We start from the raw sequence: 27063 nt of genomic DNA, 5'->3' as shown, positions 1-27063 counted from the left end.
CTACCAATATTAAACTAAGCCAAAGTGTGCAATTTTCTTTTTTATACCAATGGTAAAATGTCAAATGTGCTGTGGTGAACAAACAGGTTTGCAATTAAATAGTTTAAGCATGACAATTAGCGCCATCCACTGGTAACAATGGGAACTGCTTTTGGTACAAATAAACTGAGCTATCCAGGAGGTAAATGAATGAACCAAATTTGTAATGATATCTTTATTTTTGCAAATCACATATGAATGACATTTTAGTGGCAAAGATTTTTTTTTTATAATTGATCATTACTTTGTCAAGTCAGTATTTTAAGCCAAACAATAGCATTTGCAATTATCATTTAACATTTTTCTAAAAGATAAAAGACAGTATGAGTCAAGCTACAATAAACTATGAATAAAAGATATCTCAATTAATTGTGAGAGCATGCTGAAGCCAGGGTCAACAAGCATATTTTAAAATAACAAAATGTTACATTCTAAAAAAGCCATATATTAAGATGAGCTGTGACAAATATATTCATTTAACACGTGTGCATTAGAAAATAAGCATTCATTATACTCAGCATTAATGAAACACCAAATTACCAAAAACTGCTAACAAAAAAACAAATCAGATTCAGCATTTAAACAAACTTTTCAAAATCTCATAGGTAGCAGAAAAAACTTGTAGAAAAGCAAACTGTTAAAATATTACTCAAATTGCAAAGGAACAGCTAGTAATGACTAGTTCCCTTCTTATTCTATGCAGTGCATTAAGAATTAGTGTTGGAGCTAAAGGTGGTGCTGCTGCTGGAAGAGAAGCTATAGGTGTAAGATGAGTAATCCACACTGCCTCTACGAGATCCACTTCTGGAGCCGGTACGGGAACCTGCCCTGGACCCAGAGCGAGATCCTGGGTTAGAGACATTGTAAGGGCTGCTGATTCCCTTGGTGGACATTGAGGTGGCCTGTAGCATCTTCATACCATTGCTTTCCTCCACCATGCAGCTGTCCATGGCTTCCTTGTAGGAGATCTTCAGTTTGGTCTTGGGACAGGTTAGGTTCTTCTGGTGGTTGCGTGTATCTTGAAGCTTCTGGGCTCCTTTACCATCTAGCCAACTTCTGCGGATAGCCTCTTCAATAGTAATGCGACGTCCAGAGCCAGGCTCAATCAGGCCTCCTGTCAGGTACTGAAACTCCAAAAATCTCTGGCCAGCCTCATAAGGCAACCATGTCTCCTTCACTGCCTCTGCTGCAGACATCTTTCTTTTAGTCTTCACATCCTCAAATCCAACATAGGCTTTCTGGGCAGGTTTCAGCTTAGTGGCCATGCTTTCATCAATGATGCTCTGATGGACAGAATCCTGCAGCGACAGTCTCTCACCAGTGGCAGGGTTGATAATGCCCCCGGTGCAAGCCTGGGCCTCCAGCAGCCTCTGCGCTGTAATAGTATCAATTATGCCTCTTCGCTGCCCCTCTGGAATAGTTATCTTCTCCAAAGTCTCTGTGTCAAATATGGCCGCCACAGGACTCTGGTCATCAAACATCTCTGGGGGAGAGACCGTAATAGAAATACTATTGAAGCGTTTGCGAACGGTAGGAGAGGTTGGGCTGGGACTGCTGCAGGTGACCATGTCATCAACATTGCTGGCTGAAATGGTCAACTCGCTGCAGCTGGTTCTGCTGGTAATTTGGTCGGCAAACTGCGTCAAGGTTAGTTTTCCAGCTCGATACTGATCCAAAGACTTCTGGTCAATGATACCACAGTCCAGGCACTCCTGGATGTCATACTGGGTTCCTGTTTTCCTATCCACTATCACCAAACGTGCAGAACCATCTGACCCCTTGATAGTTATTTCCTCCCACTCGCACTCCTGCTCCGACAAGTCCAGGAAAGTGTCATAATCAATTAGCTCCCGGTGATAGGCCTCCCTCACTGACATCTCCAGCCCAGTGTCTGGGTCGACGATCACAACCCGCCTCTTGCGAAGAACATTGGTACGGCTCTCTTCTGACTTCTGGGGCTTCTTCTTGTCTTTTAGTGGCAGGAGTATCAGGCCTGTTTTGTCATCTGTGATGCACCTGTCCTTCAGCTGAAGATATGTCAGGTTCTCCTTGGTATTAGGGTCAAAGAACCCTTTTGTGTCATCTCCTTCATAGGTTAGAATCTCATTCATCTCCTCATCAAAATATCCCCTTTTATAGGCAACACCAACATCAATACGGTGGCTATGTTTGGGGTCAATAATTCCACCACTGGCAATTTGGGCCTCAAGCAGACGGATTCCATGACCTTTCTCAATAAGATCTTTCTCAATAGCCTGGAAGAGGGAGATTGTTATTCCTGTGGCTGGGTCTTTGTATCCAGTTACAGCCTTCTCTGCAGACAACAGCTTGTTCTTGAACTCTTTTCCTATAAGGGCTCTCTTTGCAGCCTCTTCCACTGTCAAGAAGACATTGTTGACTGGATCAACAATGAACCCAGATGCAGCCTGGGCCTCAAGAAGCTCCAGGGTGGTTCCTCTCATGAGCAGACCTTCCTTCATTGCCTGATAGAAGGGCATTATTCTGTCATTGGCCTCATCATAGATCCCTGCAATACAGGTGGAGCCATGGAGATAGGACTTCAGCTTGTCTTCAATATCTTTGCCGGTGAGCTTACCCTGATTATACTTCTTCAAGTCAGTTTCATCCAGAAGTTCAGATTGGACGAGCTCTGCAACAGAGACTTCCCCACGGAGACCCTTTACTGTCATGGGCTTTTCTGGGCCAGGGAGCAGAAGCAATCCAGACACGCGTTCCACTGTACACTTCTTCCTAAGGTCACTGTAGCTTATCTTCTCTCCTGTTGCTGGATCCAGGTAGCAGGTGGTTTTTTTGTTCAATGCCCTGTAGAGCTCCTCATCAATAAGATTGCGATCCAAAGCCAGATCTTTTGGCAGGAACACACTCAGAACAGGGTCCAATATTCCTCCGACAGACTCCTGAGCCTGGAGCAAGCGGATGGCTGTCTCTTTGTCCATTCGGCCCTGTTTGCAAGCCTGGCCCACAGATAAGACTTTGCCAGTGTATGGATCTCTGAAACCTGTGCTCGCTGCTTCAGCTGTGGCCAAGGTGTCTCTGTCTTTTGTATCCACAATCCCTCTGGAACAGGCAGTATCCACAGGCATCTTCTCATTAAAAGTGGGGTCCACTATGTAGCCTGTTGCTGCTTGAGCTTCCAGGAGCATGAGTGCGCTTTCTGGGCTGAGGAGGTTCTTGTTTTTGGCTTCAGTGAATGGCATTTTCCCTTGAGAACCTGTTGTCATGCCAGCAATAACGCCAGTACCCTTGAGACTAAGTTGGATGTCCACAGCAACCTCATCCACTGTCTTTTTTCCCTTTAGGAGCTGGTCTAGGGTGGCTTTACTGATTATACCACAGTCACAAAGCTGGTGTGCTGTGACTTTGCGGCGTACCCCATCAAATAACAGCTTGGAAGGATCAATTGTTGGGACCATCTGATCTGTCTGGGTCTGCCTGCATGAAGTGATGGGTCTCTGCTGCAGCCTCTGTATCTCTCTCTCCAGGGCATCCCTCTTGAGAGCCAGGTCTGATGCTTCCTTTTGAGAGATCAATAGTTGGCTCTTGTACCTCTCCTCAACACTCTTTAACTCCCTCATAAGCTTCTCAATCTCATTCTTCAGGGAGAGCCTCTCTCGATCAGCCCTGTCCCTGTCTGAATCACACTGCCTAATCTGGTTATCTTTGAGCTCATACTGGCTCTTCATATAGGTGAAATCCTTATGGATGGCATTTTTTTCATCCTGTAGGCGCTGTTTGTTGCGTTGCTCAGTCTCTAGCGTGAGCTTGATGCGGGTGAGCTCCTCTTCTAGGCGCTGACAACGGTTTTTGTCTTGCTCCAGCAGTTTAAGCTTGGATAGCAGACCATCCCTCTCCAGCAGCAGCTCACTGTATTGGCTCTGGGACTCATGCGCGATCATGGATGTCTGTGGAGAGATAAGACAACACATTATTATGTCTATACAAAAACGCCAGCAAGTGATGCACAAAGCAAAAAGCCACATTTGCAAAAAAGCTACAATTACAACTCTAATTAATGAATTAATTATTCTGAGGGGTACACAAGGGAACTTTTCTTAGCAGTTTGTTATCAGAGCTTATGAACATATAACATTTATATAAAAGTCTGTTTAATTTCTGATTGACACAATTACATGTCCCTCAGTTGTCAGTACTGCAGGAACCAACTGATACTGTAAATATGTATAGATGTGTGCATACATCTCTACAATGAGTTAGTATATTGTACAGAGCCCCGGAGTGGGCTATCTTGTGCACATGCAATAGCATTTCAAGTGCTTGATGTAGTAAAACATGGCCTCAATATATATATTTTTTCTCTCTATGGCTAATCCAGGGATCCCTAATATTGTGATTAAATAAGTGATTATTATTAAAGTATTAATTAAATTTAGTGGCATAATGTAGTATAAAAGTGTAATAGCCATGCATATCTAAGTAAAAGCATTTAGTAAGAAAGAAAATTCATGCAAAATCCCTAAAATAAGTAATCTTGAGTTCTGTCATCAGATACAACAGGACTAGTTTGAAATCAGCCTCAGTCTTAATGCACCTGCACATGCAAAAGCAACCAAAATATGAAATTAATTGAATTATGTGGAGATGATCCTTCAGTGCAATCAAATATACCTCGATCGATTGCTTTTGGAATTTGTCTATTTCCAGTTTAAGCTTTTCTCTCTCCTTGGTCAGGTCATTGATGAGAGCCTGGAGCTCTGATGTCCTCTTGTTGCTACTCTGAAGCTGGACATGCAGTGCTGAGATTTGAGTGGCACTTTCTCCGTCAATGGTGTCTTTGCTAAGTTTTAGCTCATCTCTCTCCTGTCTAACTGCCCTCAGCTCCTCCTCCAACCGCAGTCTCTCCTTTGTCAGGTTCTGTGTCAGAGTCTTCAGCTTTTCAATCTCAGTAGTGTAATCGTTAAGCTGGCGGCTCTTCTCTTCAATGGTCTTATACAGACTCTCATTACGTTGGTTGAGCTCATGAATCCGGGCCTGCTCTTGCTGGAGCTTCTGTTTCAGTGTCTTCAGCTCAGCAGTTGCAGCTGCCAGTTCCTCTTTGGTGACTTTATGCTCTCTTAGGCTCTTGTCCAGGGCCTCCTGGAGGTCCCTCAGATCGTGCTCATACTTCTTACTAGAGGTGGAAGTCTCTATCTGGATTGATTTCAGGGTGTTAATTGTGGTGGTGTGCTCTCTGCAGGTGTGTGTCACCCTCTCCAACTCGGCCTCCATTCTCTTTCTACGTGTGAACTCCTCCTGGTTTGCTTTCTTTTGCTTCTCCAACTCAGCTTCCGTCCCATCCAGAGAGCACTGAAGTTCCCGGATACGGCTCTGCAGCCTGGCACAACTCTGCTCAACCTTGGTTTTCTCACTGGTCTGCTTCTCCAGCTCCACTCTGGTGATGCGAGTCTCCTGCTCAGACACTTTAAGCTTGTTGATTGCCTCCAGATAGGAGGTGTTCTTTGCTTTCAGCTCTGCCTCAGCCTTTTTCAAGTGACTTATTTCCAGTTCCAGAGCTTTCCTCTTCTTCACTTCCTCTTCCAGGTTAAATGTTAGTATGCTGATCTGCCTGCTCTTTTCCTGATTGTTTGTGGTGGCCTCCTTTAGTTTGAGATCATCCTCTCCTCTCTGCTGCATGAGCGTTCTCAGTTGCACCTCCAGCTCACTGCGAATCCTTGTCTCTTTTGTCACTGAGGCCCTCTGCTGGCTGACCTCCTGCTCTGCTCTGTTTTTCCTCTCTTCTGTGTGAGTAACTGATTGTCTCAGTCTCCTCAGCTCCTCTTCTAGATCTCTCTTCTCAGCAGTGAGTCTGTCACATTGCAGTCTCAGTTCTGTTGTGTCTTCTTCTTTCTGCTGTGAGACTTTCAGGATCGTCGTCTTGTTAATGTTGATCTCTGTCTCGTGTGTCTGTTTAAGCTGATTAATCTCCTGGGTGCACTGTGTTCTTACCTTTGAAATATCTGTTTCAGCATTTCGTCGACGTGCTGCCTCCTCCTCTAACAGTATCTTCATCCTCTCCACTTCACGTTCCTTGTCCTTCACAGCCTTTTCCAAGTCAATCTTGTTCCAGTTAAGTTCTTCAAGTTCTTTCTGTCTGCGGCGGACAGCGGCCTCATACTCTTCTTGTTGGCTGGTGTAGCGCTCCTCTGCCAGTCTTTTTTTCCTCTTCTCTTCTTCCAGCTGGTATTTAATGCGTGTCAGCTGGTCCGTAAGATCTTGAATCTGGTTGTGTGTACTGCCCAGGCTCTCCTTGGCAGCGTTCGCTTGCATTGCTGTGGTTCTTTTCACTTCCTCCATAGAAATGAGGTCTTCTTTTGACTGAGTGAGTTCCAGCTTGTAGCGGGCCAAAGCATCCTCCAGAGATTTGTTTTTCTGGTTACGATCCTGGAGGTCCTCCTTAAGACGTCTCAGTTCCTCCTCCAGCATCTCAATCTTGGTGTTCCTGATCTGGGGACAGCAATGACAAAAACAGGAGGAGCCTCAGTCACCTATGTTCACATTGTCAAACAAACCTATTTGTTCATTTATCTTATGTTTATCATAGTATTTATTTTACTAACACAATATTATTGAATTACAGAAACAATGATGTCTTAAATGGCATCATACAAATCTACCTTCAGCTCTTCCATGTTCTTCAGCAATTCCCCTAGGAACTTGTAGTAGTCACTTGAGCGAGTAAGTAGCTCAATGTACTGGGACTGCAGGTCAGCCGCCTGATGGAGTCAAAATTAGTGGATGAATACTGATGTCAAATGTTCAGGTTTTAATAACATAGCAGTGAGATCTTTAAATGACACATGCAATTAAGGGTTTAAGGTTTAAATTACACAAGCTCATAATACAAAAGAAAGACAATGGTTTAGATTATATTTAATAAACAGATAATAATTACTTAAATACATAATAACTTGTATCATTTTGTGTATAAATATTATTAAAAATTGGATTAGAGTGACTTAATTGAGAGCCAGTGCTCATACCTCTTGTCTGACCATAGAAGCAGGGGACTGCAGCATTGTTCTCTTGATGGGAATATTAAGCAGAGTTTCTAGGCCTGAACTGTAGGAAGCCAGCTGCAGCTCATAGTCCTGAATGCACACAACACAATATGGACTTCATTATTTTATATCATACTTAGTTTTGCCAGCTTGTCAATATGTATAAATATATTTCAAATTGAAACAGTGCAGACATGAATTGACTACCAACCTTTATAGAGGCAGCACAGGTATCTGCGTTTTTCTGCACATCCTCTACTTTCTCCTTCTTCCCTTTAATTTCAGTGTGAAGTGCCTGTATGGTACACAAAGGGGGCATTAAATTCACAGATTTCATCAGACTGTCTTGTCTGTGCTTCTTCTAAAACATCCATTACTTTACATTCCACTTTATTATATAAGAACTCTAATGATATTATTATAAGCTGTTACTCAACAAAAACACGTTTTCATCTTTTAACTAATTCAAAGGCAGCCCGATAATTTCTTTGGATTTGCTTTTTTCTCTCTATTAAGGGTTTGTAAATCAAATCTAATAAGTAAACTTGGAACTTTTTTTGCAACCATTTCCACTTACGCTATTGTATTTTGCTTAAAATCCACACCTACACTAATGTCCACATCTCGACTGAAGTGTAAATGATGGATATTTCTAGTTCAAAATTAATTCAGTTAAGTTCAAACCTATTATTAAATACAATATGTTGATGTAAACAAGGAAAGACGTGCCTTCTGTTGGTTAAGATGATCCATTAGGGTCTGGATGTCACTGAGCTTAACCGTCTGAAGGTTATCCTGGCGCTTCCTGGCATTGTCTATCCACTGTTCCAGGGAAGTGCTGCTCTGCTGGTAATGTTTCAGCTGTTTCTCCTGTTTCTCCAAGTCCCACACTCTGTGGAGGAAAGAGTGGGAGGAAGAGGAAGGTTTTGAGGGGATGTTTTTAGTTTTGTTTCCAGAAATGACGAATGCAGGACAATGAGAAATATCCATTGGTATGAAAATTGAAAAAGAGTGTGTGTACATGTACAAACTTTCCTACCTGCTATCAATCTGGGTTTGGATGCGTCGCCAACGGTCAGACATCTGGCCTACCAGCTCTGAGTACTTGGACAAGTCCACGTCACACTTGTGGAAAGACTCAGAGATTTGACTGTTCCAGTGTACTGCTTTAGCCAGGTCAGACTCCATAGATGTCAGCAAGTCTCTTCTCTGCTCCAGATCACTCTTCATATGCTTTGATAGAGAAATGCAAAAATAGATTGTCAACTGTTGGATTTTGCCATACTGAGCTATCCCTTTAATATATCTGGCTGTATCAGGACATTTTTCAGAATTGTGCAAAATGTTTGCCTAATGGATTATTGGATATTGGATGTTTATATGTTTTTGCATAAATGTGATAGAGTACCATGATTTGTCACGTAATTAGCAGTAATTCAAAAACAGAAATTCCTGTCTGTTTTTTTTTATATCCATAAACAGTTTCTTAATTGTGCAACAAAATAATCTCAACTCAAACCAAAATGTCATTGTGTTCATCAGCAAACAGAACTGGCTAAGGTTTGTCATGTGACTTAAATGTGGAACCTCTGTCATGTAAAATCTCTGTGAATGTTGAAATCTCGGAAAAAAGCTAATAAGTGGACCTTTGAGTTATTTTGCCACACTTACTGTTTCCAAGGTCAAGAGTGAACTTCTATGTTCAAGTTTTGGTGGTGATGTACTACTAATTGTGGCCTAATGTCCCAAAGAGGATGAAGAGGCTAATTAAGTACTGCTAATTAATTATGAGTATTATTGTTCTACACTGTTTTATGTTTTGAAACTAGAAAGCAAGCGACTGCAGTTTAAACTAAATATAAAAAGTGTGTCAAACCTTTAGTGTGCTCCGATAGTTATCCACCTCCCGGAGGTCCAGAGAGGTGGTGTCCTTCTCTGTCAGTCGAGCCTCATGGACTTTAATGATATCCTCCACCTGAAGAAGGCTCTGGAGCAAGCCCTTTACAGCAGACAGTCTGTTGAAGACACACAGTTATAACATTAAATCCATTTCCTCTTGCAAATTGCTTTCACTACATTTAATGAGATGAAAAGTCTTGTCACTGTGTTTACTCCATTTTTCTGCGTGTTTGTTAGAGTGCAGATTTGTTTTATTTAGTCAAACATTGTGGAATAAACAAAAAGTTGACATAGTTAAATTAAAAAGAAGCATACCTTTGAAGGTAGGCTGAGTAGAGACCCTGCAGGCCTCCCAGTTTTAGGTTGATGATTTCCAGTTCAGAGCGGAGAAATCTGGCCTGCTCGGAGTCTGCAGGCATCCCTTCTAGCTGCTTTATAATATTTTCTCTGATCCGCAGGTACTCATCATGAATTGAGTCCAAATCTTGGTGCACAGTCTGGACATCAAGACAATGTGATATTAAAAAAAGTGTCCTTTATCTTTACCTTAAATCGTACTATAATTTTCTTGATTTTGTACACTGTGGTATTTCGCAAATTAATTACTCACAATTACACAAAAAAATAAATAAAATGAAAAGTTACATACCTGCAGCTTCTGAATGTGCAATGAGCACTCGTGCACGCTGTTTTCTCCCAGGGGAATGTGGAGATGACTGGTGAGGCCAGACTCAGCCAGCTCCAGCCTACGTCGAAGTTCTTGCAGACTATTAAGCAGGGTGAGGCTGAGGGCAGAACTGGGTGCGGGAGCCTGGTTAACGATCTTGACATTGGTCTTGGAGATCTTGGGAGTCGAAGGCTTTATTTCCTGTTTTGGGGGCTCTGGCTTCACTGCTTCTTCCCCTTTATTGGTTAGAGGAAAATTTGGAGAATGTCAATTTATAGTGGAAAAAAATAAAAGTATTTTTGCAAATTCAGTGGACTAACAAACAATAAGACAATAGATCCCTGATAATTTAGGATAAGGTAAAGACATTTTACACTCACTGTAAGCAGGCAGCTGGATAATCAGTGTGTCATAGTGGCTCTGGGCGTTATCAAAGTGGTTCTGGATGGTTTTCTTGTCTTCTTCCCCAAACATTTCAGAACCTTGGCTGGTACGCAGGAACTCTTGGTAGTGAGTCTCCAGTCTTTTGATAACACTGCGGTACTCCTCAGGACGCATCTTAGACAGCTGCAAGAAAATTAAAAGGGGATCACGTTAAGCAAAAGACACAGGAGGTGAGCAAACTTCTGCAGACAGTGTTTCAGATGACGGAAAGCTTGGTATGACAAGGATAAGTCATTTTAAAAGTAAAACCAAGAGCTTTAATGCATTAATTATGATATTTACCATGCTGAGCGTGAGAGTATTGATGTAATTGATGTCTTTGACGCAATACTGCCACGAGATGAGACTCTTGATGTTGATGTAGAGCTGATTCCAGATGCCCATGATGGCTTCATAATACTGCTCATTCCTAGGGAACAGCACAAGCCATCAATCACTCACTTCAGTTCAAGAGAAACTGCAAACCTAGCAGATATTACTACTAGACTACACAACACAACACAACTGGATAATATGTAAGCATGTTTGTACATTTATTGGGTTTCCATTTCACTTAAAATGTGCTATGTGAGATATGACATAATATATGGAAAGTACATGATAACACAGTATGTTATTACTTCCTCCTCTGTGGGTTAAGAGTATTTTTTTTTATCTCTGAAGCTTATAAAAGCACTTTTTTGGATAATGTCAATGAAATACTGTATATATTACAAAGCAAAAACCTTTCATAGCTCCAGGACATATGAGGTCCCACAATGTATCCAATATATGAATACCAACATTACATTTAAAAAAATCCGAATAAATTCGTTTCAGCTGGGAGGATTTGAATTACCCTAACCAGTATCTGTGCAGCACTTTCGCAAGCCATGTTTGATCTTCACTAAATCTTTCTTACTTGTTGGCGAGGCCGATGCTGAGTGGGTTTGGTGGGGGGATCAGCAGACACACAGAGGGAATCAACATGTCCAGACCTCCAGGTCCTGTCACAAGCCACTTGCTGCGCTGGGAGTTATCCTTCAGTATGCCCTCATTCCCTTTCAAAATCCCTCTCTGAAGCACAAAATGAAAAGACAAAAGACTGAATTACACTTGCAATATTTAACTTCATACTCTGTGCCTGTGTCTCTTTGTGTGTGTACGTGCATGTGTGTGAGAGAGAGAGACAGAGAGAGAGAGCATATATCTCACCTGGTCTTGTTTAAAGTCACATAAGGCCTCAACTATGACGGGGCTGGTGCTCTTCTCCTCAGGGTTGCGAGGTTTCAGTCTAACAATAGACTTAGACTTGTTGACCAGACTATGGACCTGCCTCTTATTCTCCATGATTTGCTCCTTCTCTTTCTGTGAACATGTACAAATCAGATATAAGTTCTCAACTGAGCCACTGCAACCATCAGGAGTCTGATTTGTTTTTGTTGTTTGTTTTTTTTTGCCTTTTGTCAATTTAAAATGAAAAACTCTACAACATATCGTAGGGTGTACATGGAATTTACTTAGAAACTGGCTGAACCAGTTCAGTGATTTGTGCTCCACAGCTGCAGGGAAATACGTATGTTCTGGATTTTATAGAGTATAATGATACCTCCAAGATTTTCAGGAGTTCACTAAGGTTATCCAGTGGGGTGTTCTTGTCGCAGGTGAACTTGCTACGGATAGTCTCATGCACCTTCTGCAGCTTCGCATAGGTCTCATTGGCCTCCTTGAAAAACTGAAGATGGCGGAAAAAAGGTTTTGATCAGTGTTCACAGGAAAACATACCTGGTTTCTATTTTTACAAGAGCAACAACTGGATGGAGCACTTACTTGACTGTAGGCAGCATTCTCCTTCAAATGAACATGGATACACTTAGTGATCTGGAGAAGCCAGCTCCACTGGGTCTGCAAGGTGTCCATGTAGGCCTGTGGGTGCACACGCAGCTATCAGTACAAAAAGCACTGACTAATATGCTGATTAGGATAGAAAAACACTCAGACAAAAACACCTTACTTCAATCTTATCTGAGGCAGAATGGTTGTTGTTCACGAGGCCATCTGCTTTCACTTTAAGCTTGTTTAGCTCCTTCTCCTTCTCCTCCAGGTCCCTCATCAGCCTCTGTCAGAGAACAGAAAGTAAGGGACACAAAACGTCACACGTTGCACCAACATATTGTATGGTAACACTCATAAACTGAGACAGTAACACCCAACCAGGGTAAAAGAAGAGTTCAGTCAGAGATCCTTACTGAGTAGCTCTCTTGCTTCTTGGGGATATACTGGTCGATGTTTTTGTCTCCCCAGTCAAACACAAGCTCCTCTTCCTCCTTCTCATTCACCCACATGATGGCACGGGAGATCTCCTCGATGATGCCTTGAAGTTCACGCAGCTGACTCACACGGCTGTGGGACATTTTCTGAGATAGAGGCATAGCAAATGAATGAATATGGTGATAATGCCTGATCAAATCTAAACATTTTGGTAAAAGAGTTTGTTTTTACCTGCAGGCTGTCCCATTCTTGTTCCAAAGTATAGAGGTTGTACTTGTCACCCCTCATGTTCTAAAAAAAGAGATTTTGTTTTTTTCTCCGTTTTAAACAGAATGATAATATTGGGATTCTGTACACATGATGCATAAATATCTAAAGCATAAGCATTAAGGGCAATTACTAAGAGCTTTAAATCATTGGTGTATACTTTTCAAGGAGTGAAAAGATTTTATAGTCAGGGTATAATGGTAGAGAAAGGTCACTTACCAGATCATCTCTGGCACGGTCTACTTCCTGGCTCCTTTGGATAGAGCTGTGGTTTTTGTTGTGGGTCATGATTTGCTTTTCTATGGTGGCTGAGTCATCCCCCCATGGAGCTGTCTCAATCATACGCTACAAAATGAAGGATTATAGTTTATTACCTTTTGAAATGCAATTACTGCTAAACAGAATTACATTGTCAAAATTAATGTGATTGACTCAAAATAAACTCCAGTGCCCATGATCGTGGTAATGAAGGAAGAAGTCATACAGTGCGACAGTGTGTTTCACTGATGTGTTTTGAACAGTTTTGGTGGTCTATGGCACAGAAAAGTTTGATCAGACTTTAGCTGCACAGGCAATGCTTGTTTGTTAAATCAATTAAGTTAGTCTTTTCATGTTATTAGTTGACGAGAAAAACACAAGATCGCCTGACTTATTCTTTAAATCTCAACAGAGACAGTATCTTCCCTGCTATTAATTCAATCCTTAAATCTATGTCATCCCTTCTTTGCCCTCTAGGTGTCAGCATTTAATCATTAAACCCAGTGTTAAGCAGGAAACTATTCCAAGTATTCCCCCCTTGTTAGCAGCACTCAGCTTTGATAAGAGCCCTGCTAGCAAACCAACCACAGCCGGACCCTGCTCTTTACTTGCATTCTTTTCTCTCTCACGGCTTTTGTTCTCTCACCACTCCCTTCCTTCATGGCTGAAGCTACAAACAACACTGCTGTTGAGAGACTTTGAGCTGACTAACTTTTACAGTTACTGTCTAGAACAAAAAGGTTAACAACGTTGAAACGTTAGTACAATGACTCAAAGGATGACCAGTAGAACAATAAGACAATGGGTGTAAACAAAAGCAGTAGGTCAGCAGGTGATATATTACCAATTTGGGACTTTTGTAATCGGCAAAAAAGTAAAAGGACTGAGACAAAAGGCAAATTACGTAAAGAAATGTTTCTATATTTAACTGTAGGAGGAATCTGTCAATGAGGAACTATGGAAGGGCTAGTTGACAGAATGACAGGGTGTGTTTTTGGTTGGGTAGGAGGGTTTGGAAGGTAGGGAGTAGAAGGGCGTTTTCCCATGAGCATGTCGAACTGCCCTGTCCCATAACAACTGACTCAGAGGAAAGTGTCAGATTTCACACTCCTTTACTTCTACATTTCTCTTGCTTCCACAGCAACTTTATCAACCACGGTGCCTCCCTCTTCCTCTCCCTGCTCTGTCTCCTTCTGCCGTCCTCTCTCTCTCTGTGTCTCGCTTTCTCAAATGGAAGCGCTCTTTCCTTCTCTCTTTGTTCCAATTCTCCTGCACCTCTCTTGGCCTCTTTCACTCACGGATCAGGTTTTGGCAGCGTGTCCAGATGGTTTCAGTTACAGGAGGTCAGAATAAGTGATAAGGTAAGTGCATCCCCCCCCCTCCTCCTCACTTCACCTAAAAAAAACTGCAAACTATTGTGCCCCGTACATGCATGCGCAAACATGCAGACACAATGATTCATCCTGTCTAAACAGGTTAAAAACTGCTGGGCATAGAGTCCGAGTTCACAAAGATGTGTATTATCATTTGTCCAAACTAAAAACTGACAAAATCAGTCACTGAAGTTTTAGTAGGTCATTGCATTAAACACCAAACTGACTATTTTCTGAGTGATTTTGCATACATTTACAATATTGTGACATGTATCAATAAAGATTCTTGTTGTGATATTGATTTCAACCATATCACCCCTGTTCTTTTTTTTTTTTTTTTTTTTTTTTTTTTACTGTGTTCTCAAATATCTCACCTTCTGCTGGGCAATCCAGGCCATGGCATCGTTAAAGATCCTCCCCCCTTCGGCGGAGCCCACACTGCCCCTGTTCCATCTTGTGGTCATACCACCACTTAATTGCTGTTGGAGAGCGCCGTGCATGTGCTGGAACTGATCTACACTGTTAAGTTATACAAAAAAGGGAAATACTTTGTGAATCTTCCAAGAGCACACTGAACTTCAAAGGGCTCAGCGGGGCAGAATAAAAATAATCTCCGGCAGGCACTGAACTCTACAGTGTTGCAATCCGTCTATATTTATTTATTATCTTTATTAAAGATTCTATGTGACGTTTAACTGAATGTTATTCATTCACGTTAAACCCCACCTATCCATGTCTATATACAGTCATGAATGACCACATGCAAACACAAACATGCAAAGAGTGTACACAAGCTCACAGGGCTGTAGGCCTGCACCTTGCAAAGACACACGCACGCACACACACACACACACACACATTGCGCTTTGTCTTACTGTCTGAAGATGTCATTTGAGACACGCAATTGCTGCAGCTCTCTGCCACAGGACTTCAACTGCTCCATGGATTCTGCAGCCATCATCATCAGCTTCTCCACCTCCACAGCTGAGCCCCCCTACACAGTCACACAGTACAGACAATGACCTCATATAAACTTATCACCTCACTGTGGCTGATTATATCATCTGCTTTCATAATATCATAATAATAAATCCTTTTAATAATGCAGTTTTTTGTACAGCCAACAAAATGGTAAACCTTGAACGTAACTACATAAGATAATTAACAAACAATTTTCTTATTGTTTTAATTATTCTCCTACCGCTGGAGGTCAAAACAAACATATGAGATCAGTAATGTTCAGTGTGATATGTGTGTTGCACTTACACCCTGGATAGTCATTTTTGCTTTCTGCAGGTACTCCTGACACTGGCCTGTCAGGTGCCCTGCCCTTTGCTGAATACCCATCACACTACACAAGAGAAAAAGAAATAATAATGTGAAGAGAAAATATAAAAACATGCTTCACAAAGTACAAAGCTATCAGTGTATTTTAAGTAGGCTACTCATTTCTATATACCGTAGACAACCCGTTCAAGATATTTGTTGAATATTTTTGGGAAATGTGATATTGTTCAGTAAAGGATGTCATCAATAGTATGCCTTGAAAAAAATGCTGCAAGGTGATTTTTTAAAGTTTTAAAAACCACCACTGTTAATGTAGTTATAATGTTACTAAATTGTAATGAATGCTTGTGAATGTTTATTTAACTTCATGGAAAAGTTTTTTTGATGAACATCATAGCATACAAAATACGTGTGAAAATCAATGACATTTTAGGCAAGGACCAACTAGTTCTTGAAGTGGAATACCCCTAAAACAATCATCACAAACCCGCATCATAATTCAACACAAGTTTATTTATTGTCTTTGAACGTCTGGCTATGTGTCATGGAAAGTTGGTAAAGGTCACCATGGCAAAAAAAACAAACAAATTTTATCTCCACAAGAAAACTTGCAACTCCTCCCTACACATGAATGAAATCCTGTATTTTATTTCAACCTTTGATCACTATGAGTGGAACACTTAGAAATATCTTTTTTTTTTTTTTTTTTCAAGAAAAAGGTTTGAAAACAGACACATCACTGACATTACCAAGAATGAAAGTAGTGGGAAGACATACAGTAAGGGGTGTGTGTTATTTCCTCTATTGTAATTCACAATATTGTGCAGCGGAAGAGTGTTCTGTGTTTTTCGATGGTGAATTTTCAATGGACTACTGAGACATTTTTACTCTTTTAAGGTAGAAATAATAACTTAATTTTCCAAAGCTTCCCCAAAATGGTTCGAATGGACCTTTGTTCGACACAGCTAAAAAAAAAAAAAGGTGTTAAATTTGTGTTTTAATGTTATAATTATACTAGTTTACTTTACCCTATTTTTCTTTGGAAGGGAAAACCTGAACGTCTTTGTCACAATGTCGCAATCATGTACACGTAGGGCTACGTTTAATGACTAATGTATGCGTTTATTTCACGCCATTTGACTCATTCAAGAGCAACAGGTGATTTGGAGGCTCTTACCTTATCCCACCACCTCCGCCTCCACCCATGCTAACTTGCCCCTTCTGTCCTCCGAACCCAGTGCCGTAGTGCGTGGAGTTCCTAGAGAAGGTGGAGGTGTAGTTGTATCCGCCGTCCCCTATCTGGTAATCCCCCTGGAAGCCGTTTCCACCGCTGAACACTTCGTTTCTAAAACTCGCACTCGCCAAATCCGGTCGTGAATTACTTCTCTGGCCCATGGTGGTCAGTCTCGTGGTGGAGCCGCCGTGCATACTCATTTTTGCCAAGTTAGTTTAAATGTTTTCAGATAGTTTTAAAGTTGTTTTGTTCTGCTGTCCAAAGGACAGACCGTGCGCGTCTCCCCTCCCCGTCTCCTGTTGCGCAGATAATGGTCTACTGTGAATAGACGGAAGCTGGCCGGTTTTGGCTAGGCTAGAAACCACACCTTTGTTGCGTTTACGAAACACTCCTGCACCCACTGGCCTGTGTGGGAAGATCCAATTCTGCAGAATTCATGGAAATGTAATGTTGCAATCATAACTGAATGATGATGATGATCACAATAATTGTTTAACATGTTGTGATATGTAATAAACACATAGCTGGGGAAAGTGACATAAAGTTAGTGTGACTGGCTAATTTGCAGTTATTCTTGGTTATTTATGAAATACCACCAAATGCCCTATAAGCTTATATAGAATATGCACATCTTGAGACAGCTTATCATGTCAGAGATGTTTATTCCTCTCTGACATAGTAAACTGTCTGTAGTGTTATTGTATTTGCTTATATTGCAAGGTGAACCCCATATATTGTGAAATATTTAATTAGAATAAATAGATTATTTTATATGTCCAGCATCTGGAATAACATCCAGTCAATTTGACAACAAAAAACACCAATTCCTCTTACTATTGCAGAGGACCTAGTGTCCTTTTAAGGACCTTTGGGGGTCACTGAACCTAATTAGCTGCAGATCAATGTGGACTTGGCAAGTGTTGGCAAGTGATCCATTTGACAGCAATTAAAGAAAACACATTTTATCCCCAGTGGAGAGAATTATGCAAAGAATTTGCAGTCCTGGGTTCAACATTCTTGAGGTCAAAAGGAGTGAGTTCATTTGAAAGTTCAGTGTTTTAGGAGGTTACTTGAAACTGACAGCCAAGTGACACCGAGTTTTTTGGAAGAGTTGCTTCTTTTTGGTTTAAGTTTGTGTTTTATACATATTCATGTACCCGTGCCTTCCCCTTTAACTCTCACTCTGTCTTGACCTCCCTACTATCCCTCCGTTTGTCTACACACATTCAAGTAGGCGTGTCTGATTTTTGGAAAGTAAAAGGGAGTGTGAGGACATGGACACAGAGCAGGGAGGGTCACACATACCTAATCTCAGTATGAGGCAGGGTTTTTTTGTTCTTTTTTTTAATGGGCTGGTAAAAAAAAATAAAAATGGGTGAATTGACTGAAGAGTAAACAATTATCCCATGGATGAGATGGTTTAATTGTGCAATCTACACAACGCCTGAACTGCTTTGCTCTTAATAAACAAAAGTTGACTATGCTGAAAGACATATTGTGCCCTCTGGTGTTATAACTCTTAGCTATAGCAATTGTACACACCATTACTCCACTACATCACATACAAGTGTGAGAACAAAGAGAAAGATAGGAGGACAGGGAAGCATAGTCAGGGGTAAGAAGTGATCTGATAACTTTAAGAAACCAACGCCCTAAAGTAGCATTTTCATACCATTCCAGCATTAGTTTATGAGTTAGTACTTTTCTTTATCACATTCAAATGTTTTGAATGCATGTGTTTGACAAACTCGGCAGGACGTGTTTGCGCTCATATAGTAATTATTTTTTACTTTCAATGATGACAATCTCATCTGTTATAACCACAATTTCTTGTAAGGCCAGTCTCACACTGGTCACACCCTAAAGACACACCCTACATTTGTTCCCCACTAAGCTCAGGTGGGTTTGTTGTACATGCTTCCTTTTTTTTCAATCTCTCAATGCACGATATCCAAACAAAGCACACCGCAAGACTGAGCAAGTCTGATTTTCCAAACCTTAGTCTGCTCCCACACCAAAAGAGATGGACTGAACAGTAGGACCTTGCTGCATAATGAGATGGTGAATATTGATTGGAACCAGGCCATTAATTATAGGCTCTCTCCAACAGACAAGGTTTGGCCTCATTATATGAAAACTTCACAGGCACACAACTGACTTGTTCAGGGATTTTGTTTCTGTCAGTATTAGAATTTATTGTTTTTTTTCTTGTTCTGCAAGATAAGGATCTTTCTGGGAGTCTCAGCAGTCACAGTGAGGTGTGGCAAATACTGCAGGGATGGTTCATTTTGTCGGATTTAGTAATACTTGTCTATCATCATGCAATGGGGCAGCCACCCTTGGCTAAGCCACCTTTATCCTTTATGTCTCTCTTTTACCTAAAGTCTCTGTCATCATAACTCATTCAGATGTACACAGGGCGTCACGGGGGGAAAAGTAAATGCCTTGTCTCTCCCCAGTAAGAGAGTAAATATTTAACAAAATGTTTGCTTTCTACTCTGGAATCCAGTTGGGGTCACTGTGAAGAGATTAGCTGCAAAAATGAGTTTGTCACTCAAACATGTGTTAACACTGACATCTGGAATGAAAAACTAATCCTTAAAAGGACTTACACCAGTAACTGTGACTTAAATATGATTAATCAAAAGCAATTCAATAAAACTTTCACATCAAGTTGTCTCTTGAAGATATGTCTAGTGACTCATTGTGGCGGTGGGACCTGCTGACACTTGCAGACGCACACATGATATCATTTCCAGAAACTGGTGATGACATCATCTCACAGCTGGTTTATTAAATTGTACAGACAACGACATTGTCTCACTTACTAATGTTGTGCCCTGATCTGAGTGTCCCCTAGCCGATTGTTAACATACAGGTGGCTCCTCAGACAATTTCCACTGAATCATAGACTCGTACAACACTTGAGAGTAATTTCTTCATTGCACCATTACATTGCAGCACCATTGGTGGTTCTGTTATTGGTTGAATAGTATATTATAAGACGTTGACCAAATAAAAATACATTTGGTAAAAGGAGGGTGTAATATTGTGCAGGTCTGTAGCCAAGATTTTAGAGTCCAGAAACCCCACCCTAAATAAGATATGTTTGAATTGCTCTCAGTAAATTTGATTTCCCAACATGATGGTCAGAATACAGTTTCAAGTGTTATGTAATCCTGGTGAAAAATACTACATGCCTTGATATTATTTTAATGTGATTCATCTTTTTTTTTCTACATACAGTCAAATATTAAGCAATATGGTATAAAAATAAAAGTTATGGAACATGTGTGTAATTATAAGACGGTAAACTCCTTCTTAAGTCATCGAACTCTCCCAAATTCTCCAAAATCTTACAGCCTCAGAGCCTAATTTCTCAATTGAGAGACAAGTCTACAACAGCAGGTGTTCAGCAACAATCTTAGAAAAGCTTTTTTGTTAACCGCCTTATTTAATACAAGACTTGCTTATCTACAAGGAGATTAACTGAAGGCTCCTACAGTAAATGGTGTGGTAGTGTGTATACTGTATATTATTGCATGGTCATAAATTCATACACCGGGGATTCTGGATCTCCCTACCTATCGAAGTTGACATTAACCCCAAAGTTATCAATCACATGTTTACAACAAGGCTATCTCTTGGACTTTGAATCCAAATTGCACTAAAGCTATATTCATAATGTATTTGGTTATGTTGTTCTCCTGTGAAGGGGTGGTTTTTTTTCTTTATACCACCATTCACTAGGATACAATTGAAATTTAATTAGGCCTAGTGGAAATGTTAACAAAGACACAAATTGTTATCTGATTGAGAACAAGTAGCAGTACATGTTTTTTCACACAGAACAGTTTTTGATGATTGGACTTGCTACAGAGTGAAAGTTCAGACACACCTCTGAGTTTTTTCTCTTTTCTTCATCTCATGTGTAACCTGCCGGTTTATGACACAGAGACAGACAGACAGAACAAACACGTACACACACTGTAGCTGACTCATAGCGTCGCACACGGGCGGATCCTGACACACCTGGACTGGTTGCTAGGGAGGGTAATAAGCGGGTTTGAATGATAACAAACAGCACAGTGAGATACTGTGACAGCACAACAGTTGACTGGTTTCTGTTGGCTCGCAGCCATGCAATATATTCTGTATGAACTCCGCTGAAAAGCATCGTCTGAATGACAGATATATAAAGGATGTAGATAAAATAAGTCCGATCATTAATGGGTTTTTCTTTTGTTTGTTTTATTTATTTCTTGACAAACAATAAAACATACACTAGCAGACAAAGAAGGAGAAGAAAAGTGGAAACCTTTTCATTCATCTACTCACAAAAGACATTTATATCTAATTCATTAACTGTTGTGCAGCACATTGAAAGACAAAATAAATCAACAACTCCAGCTTGACACCAAAACAACTTCATACATTTGCAAAACACAAAAAAACACAAAACTGTGAATGCTGCATTGTATTTTCCAGATAAGAAATAGACTATGAATGCTGCAATAACAAAAAAATAAAAAATAAAAAAAGTGGTTGTTTGATTCTGCCTGCAGGGGTCATCAGTGTGTAACAAAACACAGCAGCAAGACATTGCAGGACTGTCAGGGAGACCTCAGTCAGCATTCCTGGGGTGGCTCAGGATCTTTTATGCTTATAATGCATAAAAAAGAGCTGTGAGTTACTTCTTAAAATGAGTATGACCTGTCAAATAAATTAAGTTGTGGTCAGATTGAAGTCTTCTACTCTAACGTGTGCAAGTGTAGGCAGTTTCTTTTAGTGATAACTGTTATAACACTAACCTGGTCTCAAATATTCTAAAAAAAAAACAACAACAACAAAACACAGCAAAAAAAAAAAAATGCCCAAATGTCTTCACTGCAGGATCTTTGAGAAAATAGATAATATATTCTGGCTTGGGTCAATAACTGTGAAACTGTATGTATTAGCACATTATGGCCAGAAGGGTGAAGCATTGCTAAACACACATGTTCTGTAGATGCAGTGGGAGTCTGCTGTCACATGTTTAGATAAATATAGTTTACCAAGCAGGTGGGTGTGAATCAAACCTGACCACTTTTCTCTTTGTTAACATAAATACATTTCATTTAATCCAATTTCATGAGGCTTTATTAAACTTTGCACTCAGAGAATCACAACAAAACCATTATGTTCAAGTCAAATTTGAGCGATCACTACTAAACAAAACGAATGTGTGACTACAATTAAGTGCAAAGTTTAATTTTGCGACCATATGTCTTCAGTACATTCACAATAATGCAGTGATTCTGATTATATTTCTTAAAATAAGTCAAGTCATATCAGTGAAATTGGGGGAACAGATTTTGAAATATTAAAATAATAATATGTTGGTTAAAATCTTTAGCTGATTAAAATGTGGAACACAGCGTGTGATGCAATAATAATGTGTTGCTGCTGTAAAGAAGGGTACTACTCTCTAATAAGACATACTTTAAAATGGTTTTATGAGTTGTGGCTTAATTGATGGTTAATTAATTATCTTTTGAAGCTTTATAGATCGGTAATAATCCATTGATAAGGAAAAGTTCGGGCTTGCCAGTTTCCCTTCCTCCAACATAACTTTTTTGTTCATTTAGCTCTTTAATTCATAAAGAAGACAACCAGCTCAGCCATTTATCTGCTGAAAAAGAACTAAGTTCAATCTTAATAAAATCCTTTTTTCAACTACTTATCAAAATTCACAACTCCAGACTTGACGGATCACTGTGGTGAAATGATCCATTAATTAATGTGGAACATTCATAACTGCTGAGTATGTTGAGTCTGAGTCTTTTAGTTAGAAATCATTAAAATGTTTCACCACCAGCCATTAGTTACACGTCTAGTCATAAACTTTTATTAAAATATGCACTTTTTAGTGCTGCCCCAAAATGAGCTAAATCCTCAATGGGAATCTGGAGGTAACATAAAACAAGTGTGAAAATTGTTAAAAATGAGGACTGACTGCATCTAAATGTTGACTCTGACACATCTGACACTCACTAGTAGTCTCTATCAAGAAACAACTGAGTAAATCACCAAGCATGCTGAAACCTATAGAGGCGATGAACAAAGTAAAACATCACATTTTCTCTGTTAGCCTTTCACCCTTATCCTGCACTCAGGCACAAGCTATAGATGAACACTATCAAGACCATACCTCATCTGAATGCAACATCCATACACTGCACATACAATATTGTCCCTAAACAACAATCACAAGTAACCTTCACCTGTACAGCTCATATTTTTGCTGAAATCAGACATTTGAAACAATTATTACAAGTCATTTATATACAGTGGTGGAAAGTAACTTAGTACATTTGCTCAAGTCCTGTACTTAAGTACAATTCTGAGGTACTTGTACTTTACTTGAGTATTTCCATTTGATGCTACTTTACACTTCCAGTCCACTACATTTCAGGGGGAAATATTGTACTTTCCACTCCACTACATCTATTTGACAGCTTTAGTTACTTTTCAGATGAAGATTTGACACAATGGATAATATAACAAGCTTTTAAAATACAACACATTGTTAAAAATAAAACCAGTAGTTTCCAACTTTTTTGGCTTTTGATGCCTTACAGAAAGCAGTGTGTAGTCAGGGTCACATTTCAGATGTGTATGAGTTGGTAACAGCTCCACCAAATAGTGATTTTTCCCTCTAAACTTCTCACACGGTTTAATTTCAATAAATGTTCAAATGATCCAATATTTCACCAAAAATCAAAGATTAGAAAAAAAGTCCAAAAACTGAAAACAGATGGGAACCACTGGACTAAACTAAACTAACTGTATATAAAGTAGTTCAAACTAGCTCCACCGTCAGCAACTTCAATTAAAAAGACGAATACATCTGATTGAGAAGAGCTGTGACACTGTTTACATAAAAGTTGGTTAACTCTTCAAGGAAAGGCGTGGACTGCCCCTCCACCTCAAGGTGTAATTATCAGTCTTTACAGCTTGAGCACCTGGTGTGAAAGTTAGTATTCACACACACATGCTGTTTACACACTGATGATTCAGTATTAATAAACTAATGATGTCATATATAATAATGTATCAGTCAGAGGGACAAAACTACTACTTTTACTGCAATACTTTAACTACATTTTGCTGCTAATACTTATGCACTTTTACTTCAGGAGGATTTTTCATGCAGGACTTTTACTATTAATGAAGTATTTTTTTTATTGTTGTATTGGTACTTTTGCTTAAGTAAATGATCTGAGTACTTTATCTACCACTGTTTAAATATAATTTATTTATAGCGACTATATAAGACTTGTTTTGGTTGTTTGCTACAGAAATGGGCGGAGACATAGTTAGTTCCTCCTCCTGCCCCACGCTGATTGGACATCTGTTCTGTGCATTTAAACTATTTGCATTTATTTAGCCTACTTGTGTATTTATGTATGTATGTATGTATGTATTTATTACTTATTTATATTTTTATGGGGAACTTTTAATATTATTAGTTGTTACTTTCTGAATGATCACAATCCAATTTACTGCAGCATATGAGTTTTTAGCAAAAATGTTTTTAAAAAAGTTCGAATAGTCTACTGTATGTGGAACAGCGGTTGCCATGGTTTTGTTTGATTGTATTCTGTCATTAAACAATTTACATATAACATAGTATGCACTATGTAGATAATACAGAGTCAATATTGTGTTCATTTGTGAGGAATAGGCCTATACAAAGAAAAGTGTTGGTGTTTTATTACTGAACATGCTGTTATAAATCGCAGTGGAACACAAATAGAGTTTTCCCTGTGTCTAACATGCTCAAGTAGCCTACTGCACAGAGAATGAGCATTTTCCTTTCAAAGTGGTTACCAACGGTTACAGGTGGCCATGTTGGGGTTGAGTCAACAGCACACAGCCTTTATGGGCAGGTGTGTTACCTGTGGCTCCCTCAGGAAAACACTTCCTATGGCTGTGCTGCCGCGCGGCTCACCGGCAGAGACAAAATGAATCAGACGACGGAAAAGATCTTGAAATAGTTTTCCTCGTCATTGCCATCTACATTTTGTATCTAAGCTTGAGCCTACAGTGAAGTCCCGGGTTTGCTGGCAGACGGAGGGGAGTGCTTCCTGATAATAAAGAGGTGCGTCTTATTTCCATTCCAGTGATTGACTGCGCACGGCTTTCACCGCCGGAGCTGCGGGCATTGACGCATTGTGGAGTCGACAGGGGGTAGCACTGCAACCCCGGCTTCTCTACACAACGGAGGCATCTATCGGCGAGTCCGCGATGGCCGTGGTGCAGCTCGACACGGAGGACCATCAACCGGAGAACGGCTTCGTGTCCCCCGAAACCACGTCGCCGGGGCTGCTGACACGCATCGACGGTTATGTTCTGCCATTTCTCGGCGGATTTGGGAAGTACCAGAGACAGCTGATTGTGCTGACATGGATTCCGGCGTTATTCATTGGATTCAGCCAATACTCTGATAATTTCCTCCTCGCTCAGCCAAACAACACATGCATCCAGCCTTTGGCAAACCTGACTAATGTGACTTCAAGTCATTCCTCGTTGTTAGACAGTCCAAAAAACATTAGCGCGCGGCCGGCTCCTATCTATGCCAATGGAAGTTACGGCAGCCACAATGACACGACCAACATGCAGTGTAGGTGCAGCGAGTGGACATTTGAGCTGCACACGGGACTTGTGCAGAATGTGGTTACCAAGGTAAGCTGTTCATCTTGAGGATGGGTATTCTTTTCCATCAGATTGTGTTATGCATCTGTGACACCCTATCCGCTCTAATCCTATTAGGATAGATTCATTTCAGTAAGAGGGAGAAATTCTGGCACTTATTAACATCAGACGCATAAAAACATGCTGAATTTCATGCGTGACAATTGCGCACAAATTATGTTCTTTGACAGATTCTGGATGGTTGATGTGGTTATGCCTCCATGATTGCATCCGAGGCGTGCATTTCTCCACAGTGGGTCGTCTAGCACTGCTAGACAAAGCATATATAGGCTGATATTGGACTGAAAAGTAGTAGGCTTGTATAGGTGAGAGCATGCATCATGCTGACTGTGAGTCACCGCAACACCTGACACAAAGTGCAGAGACACGCCACCATTGGCACATTGGGCAAAACTGCCAGGGCTGGTGGAATTTGCCGGTTGTCGTAATGGACATAATAGACATGGAGCCTTTGATTTGGAGCAAAGGTCATTAGTGCACTCTCTAGAATAATGCAACCCCATCCCTAGCCAAACATCACCCTCACCCGTCCACCCCCCCAAATCCCCCCTCCTCCCATCACAGCCCTAACCAAACACCAGTGAGATATTCTTATAGGTCTCATTCTGGCCACTTTCAGTCTGCCAGTGATGTCTTTACCTCTGTATCACATCAGTATAACGTTGTAATATTCCTATCTTTACAGGCCAGGCTGAGGAGACAGTATAGGCCTGCAGTGGTTTTAGTTGGTCTGCACAGTGTGTTAACTGGAGGAGGAAGGGTTTTATATCCCGTTACGCAGCTTTTCAGCTCTTCTCCCATTGTGGATTCTGCATGCTTATTTAAAGATATCAAGTTTTTTATTTTTGTACAAGAAGAAAGCATAAAACTTTGATCCGCCGAACTCTGCGTAAACTTGAATATTGATAGGATAATGTGATTCAATCTTCATAGAAAAGACTCACAGAATGCAATTAATACTAAACAGAAAGATAAGCCAGTTTTGCTTACAAAAAGTCTAAAATCAAGATACACCCCACCCCCCCACATGAGGACAGTAAATTGCACATTAATTTGCTATATCTTTACCTCTGAAGAGTTTGGCATACATGCCATAATCAAAAGGCTTATCAGGATGAGTTTGAAGACAGGCTTTGAAGCATCTCAGTGCAATAGGAGGGGGTTGTGGCACCCTGCACTGGCTTCCTCTGTGATGCCAACAGCCAATCTGCTTATCACTGATAATGTCCCCATTTAAATAAGGCAAATAAAATGCAGCTGTGGCATTTCGATTCAGTAATGAACTGAGGGACAGTTTACATACTGATTAAATCTTCTGTCCACAGAGTAATTTAGGGGGTGGGGTCGCATGAACTGAGGCCAGGCTGATAAACTGTTTTATGGATCAGGGCTTTTAAAATACTCTTAAACTGCAGCTGATTATGAAGTCATATGAAATTGATTGGGTGTTTCCATATTACAAACGATCAAAAAATGTCTCCGCTCTCATGGGTTGAAAACGCACAAGTCTTTTGTTTTATGAAGGATTAGCACTGAAAACACTGCAGCTATCCTTATGCAGGCGTTGCAACC

At 40.4% G+C, this 27063-nt stretch overlaps 2 protein-coding genes across 3 annotated transcripts in view; one reads left to right on the top strand and one right to left on the bottom strand.

The window, feature by feature from the left end:
- Positions 1-199: 199 nt before the first annotated feature.
- dspa (desmoplakin a) lies at positions 200-17063 on the bottom strand. 2 transcript variants are annotated; one of them, XM_067605969.1, is made up of 24 exons: positions 16678-17063; positions 15480-15564; positions 15089-15207; positions 14588-14732; positions 12802-12927; positions 12547-12606; positions 12294-12461; positions 12059-12163; positions 11875-11970; positions 11654-11779; positions 11260-11412; positions 10967-11121; positions 10348-10474; positions 10002-10188; positions 9604-9857; positions 9270-9451; positions 8932-9070; positions 8095-8288; positions 7785-7947; positions 7267-7350; positions 7038-7145; positions 6672-6770; positions 4687-6501; positions 200-3962 (listed from the first exon to the last, which is right to left on the bottom strand). In XM_067605969.1, exons 1-24 carry the CDS (start codon positions 16932-16934, stop codon positions 747-749), a joined length of 8163 nt encoding a protein of 2720 aa, XP_067462070.1. In that variant the 5' UTR covers positions 16935-17063; the 3' UTR covers positions 200-746. The 2 variants fall into 2 exon arrangements, with proteins under 2 accessions (XP_067462070.1, XP_067462071.1); XM_067605970.1 differs by having other exon boundaries at positions 6004-6501.
- Positions 17064-24307: 7244 nt separating this feature from the next.
- Positions 24308-27063, top strand: part of LOC137194249 (solute carrier family 22 member 23-like) — a 38490-nt gene continuing 35734 nt past the window's right edge. The window contains exon 1 of the mRNA XM_067605968.1: positions 24308-25461. Coding sequence (XP_067462069.1) covers positions 25024-25461 — 438 coding nt within the window. The 5' untranslated portion in view covers positions 24308-25023. The remainder of the gene's footprint in view (positions 25462-27063) is intronic.

The sequence above is a fragment of the Thunnus thynnus genome, chromosome 12, assembly GCF_963924715.1.
Source record: "Thunnus thynnus chromosome 12, fThuThy2.1, whole genome shotgun sequence".
In the NCBI taxonomy this organism is placed as follows: Eukaryota; Metazoa; Chordata; class Actinopteri; order Scombriformes; family Scombridae; genus Thunnus; species Thunnus thynnus.
Note: the sequence above shows the minus strand (reverse complement) of the source record. Positions and strands in the feature narration are given on the sequence as shown.

Coding starts and splice junctions, on each gene's coding strand:
- dspa (XM_067605969.1), bottom strand. CDS start 16,934: ATGAGTATGCACGGCGGCTCCACCACGAGACTGACCACCATGGGCCAG. Junction 10,475..10,966: donor AGCATCGGCCTCGCCAACAA/GTAAGAAAGATT, acceptor GCTGTTCCCTAG/GAATGAGCAGTATTATGAAG. Junction 9,452..9,603: donor TGCACATTCAGAAGCTGCAG/GTATGTAACTTT, acceptor CTTGATGTCCAG/ACTGTGCACCAAGATTTGGA.